At 62.6% G+C, this 21,901-nt stretch overlaps 1 protein-coding gene across 1 annotated transcript in view; it reads left to right on the top strand.

Annotated features, from left to right (window-relative positions):
- The window catches only part of LOC119091254 (spectrin beta chain, non-erythrocytic 1), a 118,494-nt gene that overhangs the window by 70,283 nt on the left and 26,310 nt on the right, over positions 1 to 21,901 (top strand). The window contains exons 9-37 of the mRNA XM_037213922.1: positions 1,688 to 1,909; positions 2,233 to 2,441; positions 2,704 to 2,881; positions 4,068 to 4,177; positions 4,500 to 4,590; positions 5,074 to 5,286; positions 5,794 to 5,985; positions 6,940 to 7,156; positions 7,462 to 7,691; positions 8,400 to 8,498; positions 8,669 to 8,760; positions 9,157 to 9,348; positions 10,840 to 10,999; positions 11,343 to 11,470; positions 11,990 to 12,103; positions 12,520 to 12,646; positions 12,839 to 12,978; positions 13,407 to 13,677; positions 14,266 to 14,529; positions 15,024 to 15,154; positions 15,750 to 15,886; positions 16,289 to 16,437; positions 16,774 to 16,992; positions 17,334 to 17,471; positions 18,204 to 18,362; positions 18,993 to 19,138; positions 20,003 to 20,056; positions 21,217 to 21,331; positions 21,670 to 21,786. Coding sequence (XP_037069817.1) covers positions 1,688 to 1,909; positions 2,233 to 2,441; positions 2,704 to 2,881; positions 4,068 to 4,177; positions 4,500 to 4,590; positions 5,074 to 5,286; positions 5,794 to 5,985; positions 6,940 to 7,156; positions 7,462 to 7,691; positions 8,400 to 8,498; positions 8,669 to 8,760; positions 9,157 to 9,348; positions 10,840 to 10,999; positions 11,343 to 11,470; positions 11,990 to 12,103; positions 12,520 to 12,646; positions 12,839 to 12,978; positions 13,407 to 13,677; positions 14,266 to 14,529; positions 15,024 to 15,154; positions 15,750 to 15,886; positions 16,289 to 16,437; positions 16,774 to 16,992; positions 17,334 to 17,471; positions 18,204 to 18,362; positions 18,993 to 19,138; positions 20,003 to 20,056; positions 21,217 to 21,331; positions 21,670 to 21,786 — 4,614 coding nt within the window. The remainder of the gene's footprint in view (positions 1 to 1,687; positions 1,910 to 2,232; positions 2,442 to 2,703; positions 2,882 to 4,067; positions 4,178 to 4,499; positions 4,591 to 5,073; positions 5,287 to 5,793; positions 5,986 to 6,939; positions 7,157 to 7,461; positions 7,692 to 8,399; positions 8,499 to 8,668; positions 8,761 to 9,156; positions 9,349 to 10,839; positions 11,000 to 11,342; positions 11,471 to 11,989; positions 12,104 to 12,519; positions 12,647 to 12,838; positions 12,979 to 13,406; positions 13,678 to 14,265; positions 14,530 to 15,023; positions 15,155 to 15,749; positions 15,887 to 16,288; positions 16,438 to 16,773; positions 16,993 to 17,333; positions 17,472 to 18,203; positions 18,363 to 18,992; positions 19,139 to 20,002; positions 20,057 to 21,216; positions 21,332 to 21,669; positions 21,787 to 21,901) is intronic.

The following is a 21,901-nucleotide window of genomic DNA, read 5'->3' as shown; positions in this document are numbered from 1 at the left end:
GCCCAAGTAAGCACTCGATCGGCTGGTTTTGGTAGGCGTGGGCGGGGAGGATCTCAGAGATCGGAAGGCAGTGCGACGCTTCGTGAGCTGGGTTGGAGGGAGGGAGGGGGGGCAGCTGGGACGACCGGCCGTCAAACGTGCGGCGGCGTACCAACGTTTGTCGTCAGCCCACCCGTGGAAGTCTCCAGCAGTGGCGAGCTGGTCGTGTGCGGCGCCCTGCGCTTGTGATGCTGTGTTGCGGGCCCGACTGACGCGGCGCCCGGCCGCGGCGCTCGCCAGGTTCCGGGAGCGGAGCGAGATCGAAGCGCTCTTCTTCGACATCAACACCAAGCTGAAGGCGCTCAACAAGCCGGCCTTCTCGCCGCCTGAGGGTCGGCTGATCCACGACATCGAGAAGACGTGGACGCAGCTGGACAAGGCCGAGCACGCGCGCGAGGTGGCGCTGCGCGCCGAGCTGCAGCGTCAGGAGAGGCTTGAGCAGCTCGCCTACAAGTTCGAGAGGAAGGTGAGCGGATGGACGAGAGAGACAAAGAGAGCGCGCGCGGCGCAGACCGCTGCGGGCGCTCTGACCGACGGGGTGGAGGCGGACAGGGGGTTGAGGAGTGAGTGGTGGTAGTAGATAGAGTGACGGGATTGGGAGGAGGGAGGGCAGAGCGCTGTAGATGGCGGTCGCTAGAGGCTGTGGCATAGAGAGACAGCAGTTACGGGAACAATCTGGTGTGAGGCTGCTCCGGATGTTATGCAGTTGAACCCTGGAATGACCGGGAGTCCCACTTTGTGTGTATTTTCGCGCAGGTCCTCCAGTGACTCGCGACGATAAACCACACTTGTTTGGCAACCCTCGGACGGATTTGTGAAACTACTGACCGCTGGCCGTGACCGCTGACCCTGACCACTGATCTCTGACCGCGACCACTGCCACTGACCGACCACTGACCTGACCACTGACTGACCGCTGACCACTGACCACTGACCAGACTGACCGACCGCTGACCACTGAACTGACCACTCGACCACTGACCACTGACCGCTGACCGCTAGCACTGACCGCCCGACCGCTGACCGCTGACCTCTTCTCCGTCCGCAGGGGTACTTGCGCGAAGGCTACCTGAAGGAGATGATTCAGGTGTCTGTCCGACCCGCGCTACGGCAGCAAAGTCACACAGTGGAGGCCACCGTGAAGAAGCACGAGGCCATCAGCGCCGACATCCTGGCCTAGGGTAGGTGGGCCCGCCGGCGCTCTCCCGAGGCCCGTCAGGGCGAGACATCTGCTCTCGTGTGTCGACACTCGGCCGCTGCGCGACGTGTTGTGTCCACTGGGACAACAGCTGCCTTCGATTACTCGAATGCCTTTTATTATGTTTTGTTCTCTCGTTGCTGTCCCGAACAGTCACCGCAGCGAAGGCTGAGCGAAGGTGATGGGAGGTGATATATAGCTGTTGCGGTTGATCACTGACAGCTTTAGACTCTGACGGCATGTTGTCATGACAACTCATGATATGCAGCCTGTTTATTCTGACGCATGTTGTCTGGCTGTGGCCTCGTGCTGTGCGCTAGATGTGGTATGTGCTGTGGTGTTGGCCTAGTTGGTGTGTTAAGCCCTAAATGGTCAGTTGCGCCTGAGAGCGGCTCGTGGGGCGCCGCAGAGCTCGTGGGCTGACCTAGATGCCCCCGTCCTGTCCGCCAGAGGGAGCGGTTCGCCGACCTGGTCAGCATGGCCGACGAGCTGGAGCGGGAGGGCTACCACGGCGCGGCGCGGGTGCGCAGCCGCGAGCAGCAGGTCACCAATAGGTGGCAGCACCTGCTGCAGCTGCTTGACAAGCACAAGCAGACGCTGTCCAGCTTCTCTAGCTTGATGACGATCCTGCGGGAGATCGACACGGTGACGACCACCATCCGCGACATGGAGGTGCGTGGCCTCCTCCCGACCCGCTACCGTCTGAGGACAGCAAAACAATCCGTCGGCTTTATGGATCGAGCCTTTTGTTTAGTGTTGCTGCGAGCGACGGAAGAGGGGCGGGGAGGGGGGGGGGTGGGCGTTGGGATCACTGCGTGCCCCCTCGTGTCGAATGGGTACATCTGGTGTGCGCTGTCACGGTCATCAGGCTCCGGGACGGGACAGAGGCGCGTCGCGTCATCACACGTCGTAGATGCGATCCTACGGTGGCTGTCGTGTTTGTGGCGCGCCGTCCGAGCTGGCGGCCGTGACCCGGCCCCCGGCCTCCCCCGCAGAGTCAGGTGCAGTCGGAGGCGGCGGCCGGTCACTTGCTGGCTGTCGAGGACCTGATCCAGAAGCACAGCCTGATGGAGTCGCAGATCTCCAGCATCGGCGAGACCATCCAGCGGCTCAACAAGCAGGCCAACCAGTTCATCGCCGCCGGACATAAGGAGACGCCCGCGCTCCAGAAGAGGCTGCAGACGCTCAACGACGAGTACAAACAGTGAGTGGCGTGTGCCCTCCGGCGGCGGGATGGCGGCCGCTCGGCGCCGGCTGTGGGCTGCGCCACCTTAGGCCGGCCGCCCTGTGCATGGCCAAATGGTCTCTTTTGTGATGTTGGCCGGCCCGCCGACCTGGCGGATGTCGGCACCATTGCCGGTGACTGGGCTCATCCGTGGTGGGTGCGTACCGGCGCGGCGGCTGGCGGCTCACAGCTGAGGCTGGTGGCTGGCGGCTGACTGACGGCTGACCCCGGTCTGACGCAGCCTAGTGGACGAGAGCGGCCGACGCAGCGAGCGGCTCGACGAGTGGCGCAGCTATCTGCAGTTCGTGCAGGACTGCGAGGACGAGGAGGCCTGGCTGGTGGAGAAGCAGCGCATCTGCACGGCCGGCATCACCGCCAAGGACCTGCGTGCCGTGCTCGCCATGCATCAGAAGCACAAGGTAGGCGCTGGCGGCTGGTTCCGGTGCGGCCGGTGGTGCTGTTGACGAGGCATGTGCCCCGACACCCAGGCTACAGGACCGGTCCCGGGCTCTGATGTCGATGGTGGAGGTTTGGCGGTATAGCCCAGGCTCGGAGCAGCCGAGGTGGTGGCTGAGGTACCGGTCGGCGGTCAGTGAGCGGCGCCGCATGCGGTGGCGTGACAGGTGGACCGGTGAACCGCTCGTGGCGCGCGGTCTATGCGTGAGCGATGCCCGATCCGCCGCACGATAAACATCCGGCGTGCCGTGCTGATGTGTGTGACGCCGCGTGACCCGGAGCAGCCCCAGCAGCGCGCTGGCGGGAGGTGCCGGGCTTGTGCTCGGCATGAGCTGGGGATCTGTGGTGGTGGCCGCCAGCCGCGAGGGAGGGTGGTGCCGGGCTGGGGCGGACAGGGACGCACCAGGGCCGCGTCGCTGCTGTACGGCTGACCCGTGCTCTTCCGCTGGCGGTAGGGGAGTGGCAGCACTGGTAGCCCGTATAAGGTGAGCCGCCGGGCGGGTCCGGCAGTGGCCGTCCGCCCGCGCCGCAGTGTCGTCGGCTCGGCTGTCCGCGCTGTCCTCCGTACGAGCTCGACAGGGGTGTCAGCGGTGGCGGCGCCGCCCATGCAGAACTGCCAGCTGTCTGCTCTGCCAGGGGCTTTTCTGAGCAGGCTCGGGGCAGGATGTACCTGGTTGTCGGCCAGTCGTTCCCGCTGTGCGTCGCGTGCTGTCGTAATGCGTTTGTGGAGTCGGTGGCCCGGGGTATGCCAGCCTTTCGCAGGGACGCTGCGCGCTGGCAGAGCAACGAGCTGTAAATTGCCAACTTCCTTGTTACTTCGTTATGACGTCCGCTGTGCAACAGAGTTGCAAAATTCTGCTTGCGGCTGGCTTATGCGTCCGCAGTCATGGTGTCTGTGTTTCACGCTGAGAAGGCGAAGCAAGTCTTCAGTAAGTCTTCAGCAAGACTCTTGGCTGGGTTTGTTCCGACCGTCATCCGCTACTACCTGTTGCCCTTGTCCCATCTTGTGTTTGGTATCAATGCACTCAAATTCGACGGCATGTGGCAGTCCATCGCTGACGATTGTGCAGTCTCGCGGACCTCCGTGCGGTGCAGCCGGCCTGCGCCGCCGTGTTCGACGCTCCTCGCTAACGCACGAGCTTGGCGCAGGCGCTGGAGGACGAGATGCGGGTACGGCGGCCCAAGACCGACAAGATCTGCCGAGCCGGCGAGCAGCTGACTGAGGCCAAGCACCCGCAGAGCGCCGACATCCACGCCAGGTGACGCCTCCGGCCGGCGCGCTGCGCTCGTCGCCAGTCCTGGCGCGGCAGGAGCGTCCGACACACGGCCGCCGGCCCTCGCGTGACGGTCTGGGAGTCGGCCGCGGGTGGGCGGGTCACGATACGGACCGTTTGACGCTGTTGGGGCGCGGGCAAACAGTGGGTTCACGTCACTAGACCACCCACGTCTGGTGTGGCCGCTGCCTGTGAACATACCCTTATGGAGCAGCTGACACAAGTACCAGTAACAGCGGCGCGCTCATGATCGCATGGTCAACGTGACGAAGTGGTGACGTGTGACGGCGTGTTTCCACTGTCCCAGGATCGTGAGTCTGAAGCAGAAGTACGCCGAGCTGGAGGAGCTGGCCGCCCAGCGGCGCCGACAGCTGGCCGAGGCCGCCGAGGCCTACCAGGTCAGTCCGGCCCGGCGACCGGGCGGCCGAGCTCCCTTCGACGGCGCGCCACGGCCCGTCTGTCCGTCTCCGGGCATATGGGGAACACCCTCTCTATCGGTGAAATCTCGGGCTCGCCTCAAGGAACCCCGTTGGGACGACCGCCCCTGCTGGCTAGTCAGCCGACTGACGTCTGTCCCCTTCGTCGGTCTGCGAAGCACTAGATCCAGCCGTGGGCTGGCCCCCGACGCTGGTAGGCGGGTGCCAGCGGTATCCAGCTTATCTCCGCAGCGTCCTGTGGTGTTATTGCCTTCTGGAACTCTGAACGACGCTCTGTGCGGTCCGTGTATGCCCTCCGTGTCTGCATCTGTACCGGCGCGAGCGCTGATCACAGCCGCGCCGCACGCAGTGATCAGACGCGCTGTGCACTGCCGGCGCCTGGTCGGCCGAGCCGGGCGCCGTCGGCCGCCGTCGGCCGCGCGTTACCACCGCCGCCTGCCGCAGTTCTACTCGGACGCCAACGAGGCCGAGTCGTGGCTGAAGGAGAAGAGGCCGCTGGTGGCGTCGGCCGACTGTGGCTCCGACGAGCCCAGCGCTGCCTCGCTGCTCGCCCGGCACAAGGACACGGTGGGCGAGATCAACGCGTACCGCGACGACATCACGGCGCTGGCGGCGCAGGCCGATAAGCTGCAGAAGGCCGGCATCACCTCCCTCAGCGTGAGTGGCGGGCGCGTGTTGGCGTAATGACGTGGGAGCCGGGCCACATACCAGGGACGGAAGCTGATGATCAAGATGTCATACGCGCTTGGTCAGGCCGCTCTGTCTTCAGTGGGCGAATATCAATGCAAAGCTCTCAGATTTTCGGCCCGGTGATCTATCATGGACACCATACAGATATGCAGTCGCAGCTCTCGAAAACAAAAATCACCGGACGCACCGTCTCTAAACCGAATCAACCGAAACCTCGTTCACCTCGTGGCAGCGGGCATGTTCGGCCGCGTACCACGATTTGTCATGTGTTCTCGTGCGTCCTTCACCTGAGCGCGTGTATTTTGTTAGTGCCGCGAGTTTGACGCCGTTGCCGTGCTCGGTGGCGCCGGCGAGGCGCGCGATGGCTGGCGTTTGGCATCTCCGCCCAGTGTTGCGGGGCCCAGCCCCGCCGTGTGCATGACGGCAGCTGTGTGCGTCTGCCGACCGTGACGGCGCCCTGCGCTTGCGCGGCAGCTGTCCGGGGCACCCGAGCTGGCCGAGGTGGAGGAGTGGAGCCAGGAGACGCGGCTCGTGCCCAAGGAGGTGTGGGAGGACGAGCCGGTGGAGCGCACCGAGCACCGCATCGTCACCGAGGAGCGCAAGATCCCGCAGGTCAAGGCGCTCTACCCCTTCCAGGGCCAGGACATGCAGATGGCCAAGGGCGAGGTGAGAGGCGCGGGGCCTGTTGCAGTGGCGTCGGGCCGCGTGCGATGTGGAGAGGACCTCCTCGGGGAGCGGCAGCCTCTGCTGCTGAGTGACTGTCGTGACGTCAGGCGTGGTCTGGGCCTGACCGCGGTGGCACGAGACGTGCGGTTGTGTGTGTGCTAAGGACGAGCGCCAAACTCAGACGAACCGCGCGGAATGATCACAGTCATGGTAGACGCTCACTAAAATTGCAGTCATCGTCATGACCAGACCCGACCAGCTGCGGACGTAGATGACCTGCTGTCGGAAATGTTGGTAGTTTCACCGCTTGAATGGCTATTTCTAAGATTCCTCAGACGGGTGATGTGGTACGGCAGCTTTGGTTGATTTGGTAGGATCAATATACACACTGGCCCGGAGTGGCGACGTAGTCGTAGCGTCTCTGTTAAGTGCTGGAGTCATATCACACTTAATTTTGCATGTGTCATGTTCACGAGTGCGGCGTTTTGATCGTGGCTCCGTCAATCAGCAGCGCTCTATTCTGCGCCCATAGTGCTGTGCGGTCCTCACACTCGCACGCCTCACGCCACAGCGAAAACTAGCCCTATGGTCGTGTAATCTTACACATACGCCCCTCAAAGTCTTGCTCTTCAGGCCACAGTGGGAGCCCGCCGTGCTCCAGTCGCGTGTCGTTGCACGCACACACGCAGTCCTCAAACTTACACCCTCCGCGCCACAGCGGAAGCGTTATGGTTTGGTCATGTGGTGTGTCATCTAAATTGGCCCCGTCAACGACTGGAGAGCTCTGCCGATCCCCCCCCCCCCCCCCCCTGGTCGGTCAGCAGTCACCCTCCCTCGGGGCCAGACCGCCGTCGGCCGCTGACCGGCTTCGGACGTGACTGCAGAGCCATGCTGACGATGGCTGGCTCGCCTGGCCGGTCCCTGTAACGCACCCTACGCCGCCTCTCTCCCCAGGTGATGTTCCTGCTGAGTCGGACCAATACGGACTGGTGGAACGTGCGCAAGGCCAACGGACAGGACGGCTTCGTGCCGGCCAACTATGTCAAGGAAGTCGAGCCCAAGCTGGTCACCATGAAGGTGAAGAAGGCTGAGGTGGTACGTGATGTCAAGAAGGTCAAGAAGACCAAGATGGTGCGGCAGACGGTGCCGGTGAAGCGCACCAGGCCGGCAGGTGAGCGCGCCGGCCTCGGCCGTGGCGTTCGGCATGTCAGCGGCGGTAGAGTGGCGGCATTGTGGCGTCAGTGTCGCAAAACGGAGCACGGTCGTGTGTCACTGCTTAATGTGCTACTTTGAACACGCTGCGCTTAAGTCACGCAACGAACACGTCCTACGCGGCGCGGTCAGTGCACTGTGCCGGTGATGTTGGTGATATCACGCAGGTTCACAGGATCAGTCGCACATGGGCCTGAACCTGGCCATGAGGTGGTGCATCGACCGCCCCCCCCCCCCCTCACACCCCGCCCCGGGCGTCGCCAGAGCCGCGCGATGACCAGCTCATCTCGCGCCGCGTGTCGACCATCGAGTCGTCGTACGCCGAGCTGGGCCGGCTGGCCGACCAGCGCCAGACGCTGCTGCAGGACGCCATCCGACTCTTCCAGTTCAACCGCGAGTGCAACGACTTCGAGGTCTGGATGCGCGACAAGGAGAAGTTCCTCAAAACGGACGAGCCCGCGCAGACAGTGGAGGCGGCGAAGCACGCCTTCGAGGTCAGTGGTGGGCATAGGGTGGGGGAGGGGAGGGGGGGGGGGGGGACTGGGGGCCCGGGAACCCAGGCCCCGAGGGCAGCCGGCGCCTGGTGACGCCTGGTGTATGGGGCGCGGCGTGAGTCTGTACATTCCGCCAAGGCGTGTTGTTCTCTGTCTTCGTTTTTGGTAAGGTTTGGTTGCTTTTGGGTGGTGTCAACATTATCATCTATGCCCATTAATATGTGGCTTTCATGTGACATCAACTTTCATGAGTTGATAATCGCAGAAGTAATGGGGAGAGTCGAGCACAGAGGCGATAAGTCAGCGATAAAGGCGGCAGCTTGTGTGCGCTGGCGGACGCTCTACTCCGGAGATCTCGCTGCCAACCTCGCGTATTCAGGACAGGCGTGGCGTGAAGATACCTCACGGGCCGCTGTGCTGCGCGTGTGTCCGCTCCCCGCGTCTATAGTGGTAAGCCTTCTGAAGGCTCAGTGCTGCTCTTTTGTGTCTTCCGCGGCAGCGTCATCGACTCACCCAATGGAAGCTGACCTGCTACACGGTCTGATGACGCAAACGCTGTTGGAACTTCGCATTCGATCTCAGGCATTTGTGTGCGTCTTTTACTTGTGACATTGTATGCTTTAGCGCACCATGTCTTGGTTGTCCGGTTGGACGATGAATGAGCGGCGATGATGGTGATGATGTCAACGACATCCCGGCTGTTTTCAGAAATTCCTAACCGATATGGTGGCAGCTTCGAAGCGCATTGACACCATCGACGAGATGGTCGCAGAGTTTGTCAAGGAGAAGAACACCCAGATCGACAAGGTGAGCCCGAGTGAGCAGTTACGGGTGACGCGTGCTCGTGCGCTCTCTACTGCTGAAAAGAAGGCTGCGTCTTATGTCTTGAGTCTAAAGTAACGACAGATTGCATGGTTTTCTCCAGCTATGATAGTTGAATCTCAGTCGCTGACTGGGGCCGGTCTGACCCTGTCTAGGTGAAGCAGCGGCAGCGGCAGATCCACAGTCTCTGGGACCACCTGAACCGGCTGAAGCAGCAGAAGGAGCGCAGTCTAGAGGGTGCTTCCAGGTAGGCGACTCTCCGGGGACCTTCGGTGTCGTGATGAGTCGGGAGGGGCGGAATCGAAACCCGACCAACCAATTATGAGGGGGAGGGGCTTCGGGGAGGTGTCCGTTGTCGTGCGTACGGATGGTATATTGTTTGGGCTTTTGCGCACAATAACCTGGCTGTGCACTCTCAGGACCCGCGTGCATGCCCATACTGTCGCAGTGTCGCACTTCATTGGCATGTGTCTACACCACGCACGCTCCGTACTGGCCCAGACGACGTCAAAAGCTTGTTGGCGAGCTCGGCAGCTCACCATTGCGATCGCGCTGGGGAAGAAGAAGAAGAGCTGCTTTCCCGTTGGTCCTGCGTCAAGTTGCGCTCGGCCGGCGCCCTGACCAGCTCATGCGCCGCCGCCAGTGTGGAGCTGTTCGGCCGCACGTGCGAGGAGGCCTCCGATTGGATGATGGAGAAGATGGACAAGATGGAGACGGAGTCGCTGGGCGCCGACCTCAAGACGATCCAGGCGCTGCAGCGTCGCCATGACAACCTGGAGCGCGAGCTGGCGCCCATCGAGGAGAAGGTCAAACGGGTGGCCGCGCTCGCCAGCTCGTGAGTAGAGCCAGCCGGCCGACCGCGCCGCGCTCCGCCGACTGTGGGGCGATGGTCCTCCTTCCGGCTGTCTGTCACAGATGGCTGCCCCCAGCAACCCGGCTCATGGACCGCCTTCTGGCTTATGTGGCCAGAAGGCGGTCCATGAGGAATTTTAATCCACGGGGTGAATTTAGTTAGTGTAGTTAATGGTATCTCATGACTTCAACGAAAATGTTGAGGAATGCAATATTAAGTGAAATATTGGTGACAAAATCTGTGTCACCGTCTCTACTCATGGCCTGGTGTATCCTGATGGTGGTCGCAGCGTGTTGTGGTGGGGACCGGTTTTGGAAAGGGTGACATTGATAAGTTCCAGACGCACTATGTTGTTCCCATTGGTTGGACAGGCTTGCCGATCGCTGGATGATTTAAAGAGCGGCACGTTCACACACGCCGAACAGCTGGTTTCACACCTATGGGCGCATCATCCTTGGTTTGCGCACAGTTCCGCGCGATAGTCCGCTTGCAGCTTTTGTCGGAACAATATTTCGTTTCGACCGCCGTGCGTATTTATATCATGTCGCTGCAAGTTTCGGTCGCCGAGCTCTAGGCCTGTTCTCGACGCGTGTGCCTCAGCTTGATACGGGTAAAAAATTGACGTTTTTTCTAGTTGACTGGGGTGATCAAAAAGTGGTAATATGGCAACGCCTAGCGATACGCTGCCTGATCAGACAGCCAGCTCTGACTTAGACTGAAGATATTACAGCGCATCTTCTCTATAAGTAGGTTGCCTCTTACTGAATAGTTAGTGGTGTTTACACGATGGCAGAGGTATCTAGCCCGTGGAGAGCGTGCCGTGCCGGGTCTTATCTGGTCGCTGAAGAGCTACGCTCTCCGGTTAGGTAGCTGAAGACTCGCTTGCCCCGTGGCTTTGCCCGCAATAACTCATTTTACTTTTCATCAACTTTTAATGAATTGTTTACACTTGGTGCGTCATAGCGAAGAGTTTTAAATTTGTGAGGCCTCCTTAACGCATGAATTCGAAAAGCCAGCAGATAACATATACAAATCGAAAAGCCGGCAGTTGCTATTTTCACTAAGGGATACTGCACGAAACCTTGATATGACGAGCAGGGGTCGTGAGTAGCGTGAGTCCGTCCTGGACGGTGATGCGATATTGCCGTCTTCGTCACGCCGGCCCTGGCGTCCCGCGGGCCGTCACTGTCTTCCGTCCGACCAGTGACGCCGGTAGCGATCGGCCCTGTGGCAGCCAATGGTGCCTGGCTTGGAACCGGTCCCGACCGCGGCACACTGGGGCGGTCACTGTGTGATATTGTAACAAAGGTTAAGCTGCTCATGCAGGATGTTACCAAAACTTTAGAAGAATGTAACATTTTGCAACGTAACGTGGAAGTGTCTAACATCCGATGCTCGCTGCAATAATGTATTAGCCGATACCTTGAAGCAGAGTTGCATAGTGTAACGGTGTGCTCGTCTCGTGCTGCGCAGAGTGAAGGCCTCCTACCCGCACGAGCTGGCCAACGTGACGACGCGCCAGAAGGAGGTGAACTCGCTGTGGGACAAGGTGCGGGAGAAGGCGACGCAGCGGCGCTTGCGGCTCGAGGACGCCGTCGGCACGCAGATCTTCATCAACCAGGCGCAGAATCTGGTCAGTGATGGTCCGCCACCCGGGCGCTGGTCGGCTCTTCAACTGGCAATGGGATATGTGATGCGATAATTGTATATATTTACGATATCAAACGCGTGGAGACTCGCTCGGAAGAGTGTGATCTTGTGGCCAATGATCAGGTGATTCGTCAGTGTTATTTCAGCCAGTTGGATTTCAACGCCAGGACACTCAGATCATACCCACAAATGGGCGTCACAACCCTGGCCATTTGTTAACCGTGTTGGACCTTGATTTGCGTCCGCCACGCGTGGCCGGGCGGTGCGCATGCGCGTGCCGCTTTGGCCGTCGGCTAACGTCTCCCTCTTCCCCTCCCTCTCTCCAGCTGTCGTGGGTGGACGAGGTGAAGGCGACACTGAACGCCAGCGGTCCGGCCACCGACGTCCACACGGCCGAGGCGCTGCTCAAGGCGCACCAGGACCTGGGCGACGACGTGCGCGCCCACCAGGACGAGTACGTCGGCTCGCGACGCGGCCGCCCGCTGAGCGGCGCCAGAGGAGGCCCCGGGCCGACACGAGGGGACGGAGGCGGGCCCGCTCCCGAACACCACTGAACCTGGGCCACGTCTTCGATTACAGAATGCATAGATACATAAAGATAGTGCAGATAAAGGCGCCTCAGTTTGATGGGTTGGATGTTGTCAACATCAATACATGATCACGTTTAAAGTACATACGAGAAAAGCAATTACAATTGTCCACACAGCACAATCAAAAGATAACACGTGGAAATACGCACGTCGAATCAACTAGACCCCCGCTCGATGAGCGGAGCGCACCGAGTCGAGAGAGGAGCGAGAGTGTTCAGTGGCAGCACTTTGGACTGCCACGTAATGACACAAATGAGTACTGAAATACCGTCTTGCTGTTTGTCACCGGTGAGCCGCTGCCAGACTGTCTGTTGGGGTGCGTGGCGGCTCGATCTGTATACGTGGTGCCAGGCGGGTGTCTCAGTGTCGTGCTGCCGCCGCAGGTTCGCCGAGCTTACCGAGCTCGGCACCAAGCTGCTGAAGAAGAGCGGCGGCGACACCAAGCAGGTCAAGGAGCTGGCGGTGCGGCTGCAGGAGGAGCAGCGAGCCATCCACAGGTGACTGAGTGCTGCCGTGCGCGCGCCGCCCGGCTGCGGCCGACGTGTTCGGGCTCGCTTGGTGGGCTGTCGTCAGCCGGGCGTGTGCCGGCGCTGCAGAGTGGGACCTCACCCACTGATCGGTCGGAGCAACCAGCTGGCTGGGACGTCAGCTGAAGCGTTACCCTCGTGCGAGGCGACAGTCCGTGGCTGCAGGCTTTCCCGGCTCTCTGTGTCGGCGTTGGTTTTGCCTTCCAGCGCCGGCGTGGCGTTGGTGCGCTGCTCTGCCCCCCTGCCGCGGAACTCAGTCTATGGTAGCAGACTCAGTTGTCTCTCGGTGCCGGTGTTGGTTTTGCCGTGCAGCGCTGGCGTGGCGTTGGTGAGCTGCTCTGCTCCCCTGCCGCGGAGCTCAGTCGCCGCTCTCTCGCAACCGTCAGGGGCTGGCAGGAGAAGGACGCCTGGCTGCACCAGCTGCGCGACCTGCAGGTCTTCAACCGCGAGGCTGACCAAATGGATGCCATCACCAGCGGACACCAGAAGTTCATGGAGCTCACAGACCTCGGTGTGAGTACGCGCCGGTCGGGCCCCCAGTACATCCGTGTCGGCGCCGATGCTGGTTCTCCTGCCGCCAGTACGGCTGTATATGGTATGCTGGCTCAAAGCCCGTCAGTGTGGCTGTGTGTGGAGCCGACGCACGGCCGCCGTGTTTTGGCGGCGTCCTGGATCTGCTCTGATTCTGTCGTCGACGCCTTCTAGGACTCGTTGGACGCCGTGGAGGGCCTCATCAAGCGTCATGACGATTTTGAGAATACGCTGGCGGCCCAGGACGAGCGGCTGAGAGCGTTCAGCGACACCGCCGACCGGCTGGTGGCCGCCAGACACTACGACAGCAACAGGTGCGTCCGGCGCCGGACCGTGACGGTCAAAGGATGACTGTCGGCCGGACCGTGACGGTCAGAGGATGACTGTCGGCCGGACCGTGACGGTCAGGGAACGGCTGCCTGCCGGACCGTGGCCGGAATGACCAGAATTCATTGTGTTTTGGTGTATTTGGCCCGCGTCATGGTGCTGACCCGTGCCGTGTCATACCCAGCTCTAGTCTGCGACCAGGCGCTGGTCTGTCAGTCACTCGGATGGTGTATGCCATTCGAATTATTTACTCAGTAAATGTGCACGGCTCTGTGCTCTAGTGACTCCGGTATATATTCCTGTGAGTAGCCGGCCGGTGCCATTGCTCCCTCCCCCCGCGCCGGCGTCATGTGCCAGCGGACTGGCTGGGCACCGGTCACGTCACTGGCGGTGACGCTGTGTGGTCGGCGGGCAGCATCTCCGAACGGCGGGACCAGGTGCTGGCGCGCCGGCAGCAGACGCGGCAGCGGGCCACCGAGCGGCATCAGCAGCTGCTGGCCGCCCAGGCCTTCTACGAGTTCCTGGCCGACTGCGACGAGCTGCGAGGCTGGATCGGCGACAAGGCCCGCTCCGCCGCCGACGACAACTACCGCGACCTCAGCAACCTCGAGCGCAAGCTGCAGCGCCACGAGGCGTTCGAGCGCGAGCTGCGCGCCAACGAGGGCCGCCTGAGGAAGCTCAACAAGGTGCGCGGCTGGCGACGGGGCTGTGGCCGCCGCTCGGGCCAGGCGGTGGATATATCCGCTGCTCGGGCCAGGCGGTGGATATATTTGCCGCTCGGGCCAGGCGGTGGATATATCTGCTACTGGGGCCGGGCGGTGGATATATCCGCTGCTCGGGCCAGGCGATGGATATATCTGCTACTGGGGCCGGGCGGTGAATATATCTGCTGCTCGGGCCAGACGGTGGATACATCCGCTGTTCAGGCGGGGCGGTGGTTGGGTCCACTGGTCAGAACAGGCACCTGCACGGCGTCTGTGGGTATCTGATTTGGGATGATGGAATTGTCCAACCACAATGGCCGACTGGCATACTGAGCTTGACCGGCCGCCGTACCGTGTCGCCGTGCCCGTTGTCTGCGACCGCCTGCGCTGAGTAGGACACGTGTCCGCGCTTCACTTGGTTCGATGGGCCGCTCGCTGCGTTCTGACCGTAGACTGAGAGATGAGCCCGCTCTCCGGACCTGATGTCAGTCCCGAGGCGTGTGCTGTGTGCCTGGCACGGCTGCCCGGCACTGCGATCCAGAGCGGGACTGAGTCGTGCCGCGGCCGCAGGTGGGCCAGGAGCTAGTCTCGCACGACCACTACCAGACGCCGGCGATCCAGAGCACGCTGACGGGCCTGAACGCCGACTGGGAAGAGCTGTGCCGGCTGACGGCCGAGCGCGGCGCCAACCTGCGCCAGGCGGCCGCCCTGCACGGCTACAACCGCACGCTGGACGGCGCGCGCGCCAAACTCGACGAACTGAGCAAGGCGCTGCAGTCGCAGGACCTGGGCACCGACCTGCGCAGCTGCAAACAACAGCTGAAGAAGCACCAGGTTAGTGGGCCGCTGCCGGCACCTGTAGCTCTCAGCCGCGCTCCGGTAAAGGCCTGTGGACGGGATAGTAGTGAGGAGGGCATCCGTAGAGCGGATGACGTAGAGGTAGCACGGGCAAGAACAGCCGGATTGTGGAGTGTCGGCGGGTTCATGTGTAGGCCCGCTACGCTCAGAGCTCTCAGCGAGCCCTCGTCCGACCGGCTGACGAACAGGTGTGGCGCACCCCGTGACAGCTGCCGCTGCTATTTGGCCAGAATTCAGCATAACTGCAGAACAGCAGCTTACCACCCCACCGGACAGATATGAGATCCCGCTGAACATGTTAATCTGATGTACCCGATGCCAGCCGTGCTCATGATCGTCTGCAAACGATCGACGGCGCGTGTAGCTGGTGCGCGCCGCTGTGGCGACGGGCCTGGATGCGGCCTTCGCCCAGACCCGGAGGCCATGGGACGCGCCTGGCGGCCGTGGGCGCTGACCACGTTCCGCTGCAGGCGCTGGAGCTGGAGATCGGACTGTTCGAGTCGAAGATCGCTGAGCTCGTCAGCTGCGGCCAGGAGATGGCGCAGGAGGGACACTTCGACGCAGAGAACATCGTGGCCCAGTGCAACGCGTCCAAGGACAGGTGAGCGATCCTTTCGCACGGTGTTGTGGAGGGGAGGGACGGGCTGATGCAGGTAAGCCTGCAGTCCTTCCGCGCCCACACAGCTAAGAACACTGGTTCTTAAGCATGCGTACGTTGTCTGCCGCGCGTGTTATGTGAGCTCGGAGCGCACAGGTCCGACCGCCATGAGGAGAAGCGCCCAGCTGACGCTGCTCTGACACCGCTCTGGCTGCTCTGGCGCCGCTCTGACCGCTCTGTCGGGTCTAACGCCGCTCTGATTGCTCTAACGCCGCTCTGATCGTTCTGACGCCCCTCTGGCCGCCCTGACGTCGCTCTGACTGCTCTGACTCCACTCTGACCCCTCTGACGCCGCTCTGATCGCTCTGACGCCGCTCTGACCGCTTTGACAGCTCTGATGCCGCTCTGATCGTTCTGACGCCGCTCTGACCGCTCTGACGCCGCTCTGACCGCTCTGACGTCGCTCTGACTGATCTGACTCCACTCTAACCCTTCTGACGCCGCTCTGACCACTCTGACGCCGCTCTGGTTGCTCTGACAGCTCTGACACCACTCTGATCGCTCTGACGTCGCTCTGACGCCAATCTGACCGCGGCAGGTTCGCCGAGCTGAAGGGGCCGATGGCGGCCCGGCGGCGGGCGCTGGAGGAGGCGCTGCGCTACCACGAGTTTGCCGCCAGCCTGGACGCCGAACTCCAGTGGATCGCCGAACACCAGCCGGCCGCCAGCTCCGAGGGTAGGACGGCGCGCGCACACGCCGGGCATGGCAGCCGGCCGTCGCACGCCCGTCTGGTGGGGCTGTGAACACCGTCAGATTGGGTGTCAGACGACTGTGCAGTATGTCGAGCTCGTGACATGTGTAAACTCTATCGTGGATGCTGTGGGAACACTCAGCTGAATGGTCTTAAATAGGGCGGTGAAGCTGTCAACTAAACAGGCGGCGACGAACGGTGTACATGAACTGGCATTGCGGCTCACATTCCTTTCGTCGGTCATCGCATGCTTTACCGACATCTGGCTTGTTCGGTCTGGTGCTGATACGGTCTCGTCGTCGCCGTGTGGCGCGCGTGGCCGGCTGTGGGTGTGTCGTGGGTGGCGCGGGGCGTCGCCGGCCGTGACGGTCGACTGGGGCCGGCAGCGCTGGGGCTGACGCTGCACGAGGCCCAGAGTCTCTCCAAGAAGCACGCCAAGCTGGAGGCCGAGCTGCGCGGACACCGGCCCGTCATCGAGAAGGCCGTGCAGACGGGGGCCGCCCTGGCCGCCGAGAAGCGGCCCAACGCTGACGAGGTGCGTTTGCCTCGGCGCGGCCAGTCGGCAGTATGGGTTGTCTCAGATACGGAAGGGATGGAGGAAAGGGAGTGACCGTGGGAAACGGACAGGGGTTTTCATATGGTCGTTACGAAGCAGGTGTCCATCATCCGTGCTTACTTTTTTGCATGACTTGTTCGTACTCCTATTTCTGTGTGCGTTTTTCTGATCGTATTAGTTCAACGGAGCTGCTGAAATGCTGAAATGATTTAAGCACAGGTAGGCAACATGAGATGTCTATCTGTACATTACGGAGTGGTGGCGCGAGCCGCAGACGGCCTGGGCTCATACGCTGACCTGCCCGTCTCTGTGCAGATCCTGGAACGGTGTCGGGAGCTGCAGACGGCCTGGGATAACCTGAGGTCGTCTGCTGACCGGCGCGCCAGCCGGCTGGAGCTAAATCTGGCGGCACAGCAGTTCTTCGCCGAGGCGGACGAGGTGGAGAGCTGGATGGCGGAGAAAACGAACGTGTTAACCGGAGCCGACTTCGGCAAGGACGAGGACGCTGCCGTCAAGCTGCTCACCAAGCACAAGGTTCGGGAACGCACACCGTTAGCGCTGGTCCGGCCTCCCAGGGACACCCATCTGTCGAGTGGAGGGAACACTGTGACTGTTCCAACCATGCGGGGTGTGGTTGATGTACTGACAACGGGGCGCAGCATCGTCTTGGAGCGCAGAGCTCGGCCTGGCCAGAACTCGTGATGAGTCTGGCGCGCCGCCATTCAGGTGCGTTGTACCCGACACTGCCTGATGTCGCTCCGGGGTGGGAGTGTTCTCGAGCGCTGTCTGGCCAGTGTGTCTGCTGTGCTGTCCGTTCGTTATGCTGTAGCGTCCTGGTCGCCTGCCGCTCTGACGTGTCGTGGGCGGGCCGGCAGGCTCTGGAGCTGGAGCTGGACTCGTACGCCGGCCTCGTCAAAGAGATGAGCTCGGTGGCCGACACCATGGTCAAGTCCAGTCACCCGGACGCCAAGATGATCCAGCAGCGCCAGCACCTCATCAACCAGCAGCTGAAGGTGAGTCGTTGACGACGGCTGCCGCCCGCCAGACCGGGCGGTTGCACGGCTTGGCGGCCCCGCCACGTCACAGCTGGTCGCAGAACGGCGCTGGCCGGACTGAGCGAATGACATGGGCAGGCTGTCCGTGCCGGTGATACGTGCAAACTTGTGCCCTCGACGGGGACCGCCTCCGGCCAGTTGTGTGCTCTGCCGTGGTGCATGTCGTCCCACCCGCGCACTGTCTGTGGCGCGTGTCGTCCCACCCGCGCCCCGTCCGTAGAGCGTGCCGTCGCGCCCGCGCCCCGTCCGTGGAGCGTGCCGTCCCACCCGCGCCCTGACTGTGGATTGTGCCGTCCCACCCGCGCCCCGACTGTGGATCGTGCCGTCCCACCTGCGCCCCCTCCGTAGAGCGTGCCGTCGCGCCCGCGCCCCATCCGTGGAGCGTGCCGTCCCACCCGCGCCCTGACTGTGGATTGTGCCGTCCCACCCGCGCCCCGACTGTGGATCGTGCCGTCCCACCTGCGCCCCCTCCGTAGAGCGTGCCGTCGCGCCCGCGCCCCGTCCATGGCGCGCGGTATTCCGCCCGCGCCCCGAATGTGGATCGTGCCGTTCCGCCCATGCCTCGTCCGTGGGGAGTGCCGTCCCATCCGTGGAGCGTATCGTCCCGTCCCCTCCCCTCCCCCCCCCCTCCCCGCCGCTCCCAGTCCGTGTCACGCGCGGGACATGACGGGTGTCGGTGTCGGCGGTCAGGACACGCAGCGGCTGGCCACCCAGCGCCGCCAGCGGCTCGTCGACAGCAAACACCGGCACGAGTACTTCCGGGAGAGCGACGACCTGGAGCGCTGGATCGCCGACCAGCTGCAGGCGGCTGCCAGCGACGACTACGGCCAGGACTACGAACACCTGCTGGTAAGCTGGACGCGGCGCGCGCCGTGTGCCAGCCGACCCGGACGGCGCGGGCACTCATGGCTCTGTTGGTCTAAGCATGCGCTAGGATATTAATTCGGAGTTAGTTTGTATTATGTCAGAATCTTAAAAATTTGGACTATCATTCCACTGGAAATTCTGCATACAAGGATTGAGAATGCCTTGAATCTGCCTATATTACTTTAGGTTCTCATGTTTGATAGTCCAGTTCGTAGTATTGTATTTTATAGCATATTTCATAGCATCGTCTGCCATGTTTTTTTTTTGCAATGTGTTGTAACGAATGAGGGATTAATGTAACGACCCGAAACTAGCGGACGTTTTAACGAGCCGAAATCTGAAAAGCTAACTCGTGGATGGCTGTCAAGCAAGCAGAATACAAATACAAATCAAAGGAAGGCCATTCGACTTACAGCTCACGACCGTATGTTCAGCTCGGAGCGCGTGGATGTCAGGCTGCTGTAAGGTCAGTTTGCAGCCGTTACGACACAACATTAAACGCGACCAAGTGTGAGGCACGACGCGCTGGGCGGTGGTGGGATGGCGTTCTGGGGGTGTGTGGCGCCTAGCTGGAGATGCCCCGACGACCCCCGTGTTCGGTTGCCGTCCTAGATCCTGCGCAACAAGTTTGAGGATCTGAAGCACCGCGTGGAGGCGGGCTCAGAGCGCTTCAATCAGTGTGACGAGCTGGCCAGGAAGCTGATCGCCAGCGAGAACCCGTACGCAGCGGACATGGACCGGCGCCAGGACCAGCTGAGGTGAGCCGACCGCGCCGCCGGGCAGGGGGACGAGACCGGCGCCGCCGGGGAGGGGACGAGACCGGTGTCGCCGGGGAGGAAACGAGACCGGCGTCACCGCCAGGGAGGGGACGAGACCGGCGCCATCGCGGAGGGGACGAGACCAGCGTGGTCAGGGAAGGGACGGGACCGGTGTCGGCAGGGAGGGGACGAGACTGGTGTCGCTGGGGAGGGGATGAGACCGGTGCCATCGGGGAGGGGACGAGAGCGGCGTCGCCAGAGAGGAGACGGAGTTGCCGCCCCCCCCCCCCTCACCCCCACCCGTCCGGTCAGGTGTGGGTCTCAGCGGGTCTTCCGTCGGCCGAACGTTCGACGGTAGCGCTGATTTAGACATTTCTACAGATTTGGTTTGGTTTATATTCATTCATGTTGGAGCTTCCCCGGCTCGCAGCGGACTGTTGCATTTGTGTTGTTCGTAGGACCTTTGTTAACGGTCGTCCGGTCGGCGCTCTGGGTACTTTCGTCGAACGCCGTGCCGTTGTCGCGCATGTTTTCCGGGATCTCCTTCATTATGCTCTTGTTCGCATCCACTTAGACGCGGCGACTGTTCCGGTTGGCTTGCTGGTGGGATGACCGGGCTCATCCGATAACGACGGATTAATATCCACTTCTGTCTAACGATGACCCTGTTGCGCCTGACGGCCTTCTCCCACTCTGTCTGCTCTCTAACCCGGCACGCGACGGCGGGCGCGCGCTAGCGCCGCCCGGCCGCGCGTGCCGCCGGTGGCGGTGTGTGCGCGTATGTGTTCGCGCGGGCCTACGCCCCCTCTGGCGCCCGGCCGGCCAGAGGTGATCCCATGCGCTGCTCTGTCCCGCCGCGTACAGGCCCGGCCAGAGCCAGGACGCCACAGATGTGGCCAAACGTCACGCGGTGATCAGGTGAGCCGCTTGTGCCGCCACCGCCGCCGCCGCCGCTGCATGGGCTGACTCCGCCTGCTGCCTGTCCGCCAGGGCGCTGGTCTGCTGTATGACATGACGGGGGCGGTTTGTTTGTGTGTATGGGAGCATGGGCTGTCCCGGCCGTCCCGGAGCTCCGCTGTCCAACGAGTGCATGCGCTCGCGCTTCCGCTTGATGTGTGCGCGTTTGTGGCTGACGTCACGTGTCTGGTGCCGGCTCTGAGGCGGGCGGTCAGGACACAGCGCCGCGCACTAGAGACGAGCGCTGCCTGTGGGCACGGACGACGGGCACGCGGCGTGCAGGCGGCAGCGATGCCGCAACTAGAACACAAACACCGTCTCGGAAGCCGGAGCACAAACCCACCGTAGTGAGCGGCAGCACGCCGGCAGAGCAGTCCGGTGTCGAGTGCGGTGGGGGTCCGGCGCCGAACTCTGCTGTACAGAGCTGCGGGCCGACCCCCGGCGACATGTGGCGGTCCTGCCGGCCCTCAGCACGCCCCACCCGTCACCGCTGTCCACGTGCCGTCGCAGGGGGCTTGCAGGCGGCGCGGAGAGCTGCACGGGACGTCACCGGCGCCGCCTGTTCTGTGGGTTGAACGCATGGCGTGTCCGTGATGTCGTGCTGACCGGGCCTAGCAGCTCGGTGCGGTGTTGCCTGACGCTTGTATAGAGCAGTGCACACGGTGCGGTCACAACACGCTGTAGTCTGAGCGGGGGCAGGGGGCTTAGGGAGGTAGCGGCCGTCGCCCCGGCCAGCAAGAAAACGGTCTGCTGGGGAGAACGCGTCAAATGACATGGAAGCGGGATGCTCTGGACTCTGTCGCAAAGAGGGCGGGAAGGAAGGTTAATGTGAGCGGCGGGCGGGAAGGAAGGTTAGTGTGAGCGGCGGGCGGGAAGGAAGGTTAATGTGAGCGGCGGGCGGCAAGGAAGGTTAATGTGAGCGGCGGGCGGGAAGGAAGGTTAATGTGAGCGGCGGGCGGCAAGGAAGGTGAATGTAAGGGTGAATTCCGATCTCCGTTGACTGAGCCAGCTGGAGCAGAAAGTGAAGCTGCCTGCCGATACCGTGTGGTCAGACCCTCGTCAGGGGCGAGCGCTGTGAGCTGCTGTCCATGTCTGTAACACGTGCTGTATGGTGACGCCAGAGGCCAGTGGGTGCAGCTGCTGGAGGTGCTGGACGCCCGAGATGAGAAGCTGACGGCGGCCGGCGAGCTGCACAGGTTCAACCGGGACGTGGCCGAGTCGCTGCAGCGGATACAGGTCAGCGCTCCGCGCCGCGCCGGCGCCGCCCGCACCCCGCGGCGGCGCGCCGCGTGGTGTGGACGGTATGGCGCGCTCTCCCTGTGCGATGCACACGCACGCGGTGTCGCTTCGGATGTGCACGTCTGATTTGGACCGTATGACGTTCGAAAGGCGGCAGTCAGGTCAGGCGGTGCCTGCAGGGTGCTATTTGACCCCGGCCCGGGGCGCTGTTTGGCTCCGACTCAAGACGCTTTCTGACCTCGACCCAGTGCGTTGCCTGTCCTCGACCCAGTGGGCCGTCTGAGCCAGCGGTCGGACTGAGCGTGCTCCGCTGACAGGAAGTGACGCCTTTGCAGGAGAAGTACGCCCAGATTCCGGACGACCTGGGCCGCAGCCTGCAGGCGGTGCACGCGCTCATCCGGCGGCACGAGGGCTTCGAGAACGACCTGGTGGCGCTCGAGGCTCAGCTGCAGGTACGGCGCCGGCGGCCTTCAGTGTGGCCCGGCGCGCCGACCGGGGTCGTTCGCCGATCTCGCGGTCCGGTCGCGCTCGTGTCAGCATCGTGGCTGAGTTACTGCGGCGTCCCGG

The sequence above is a fragment of the Pollicipes pollicipes genome, unplaced genomic scaffold (assembly GCF_011947565.3).
Source record: "Pollicipes pollicipes isolate AB1234 unplaced genomic scaffold, Ppol_2.1 Scaffold_3447;HRSCAF=4054_pilon_pilon_pilon, whole genome shotgun sequence".
Classification (NCBI taxonomy): domain Eukaryota; kingdom Metazoa; phylum Arthropoda; class Thecostraca; order Pollicipedomorpha; family Pollicipedidae; genus Pollicipes; species Pollicipes pollicipes.
This window is presented reverse-complemented; position numbering and strand designations above follow the sequence as displayed.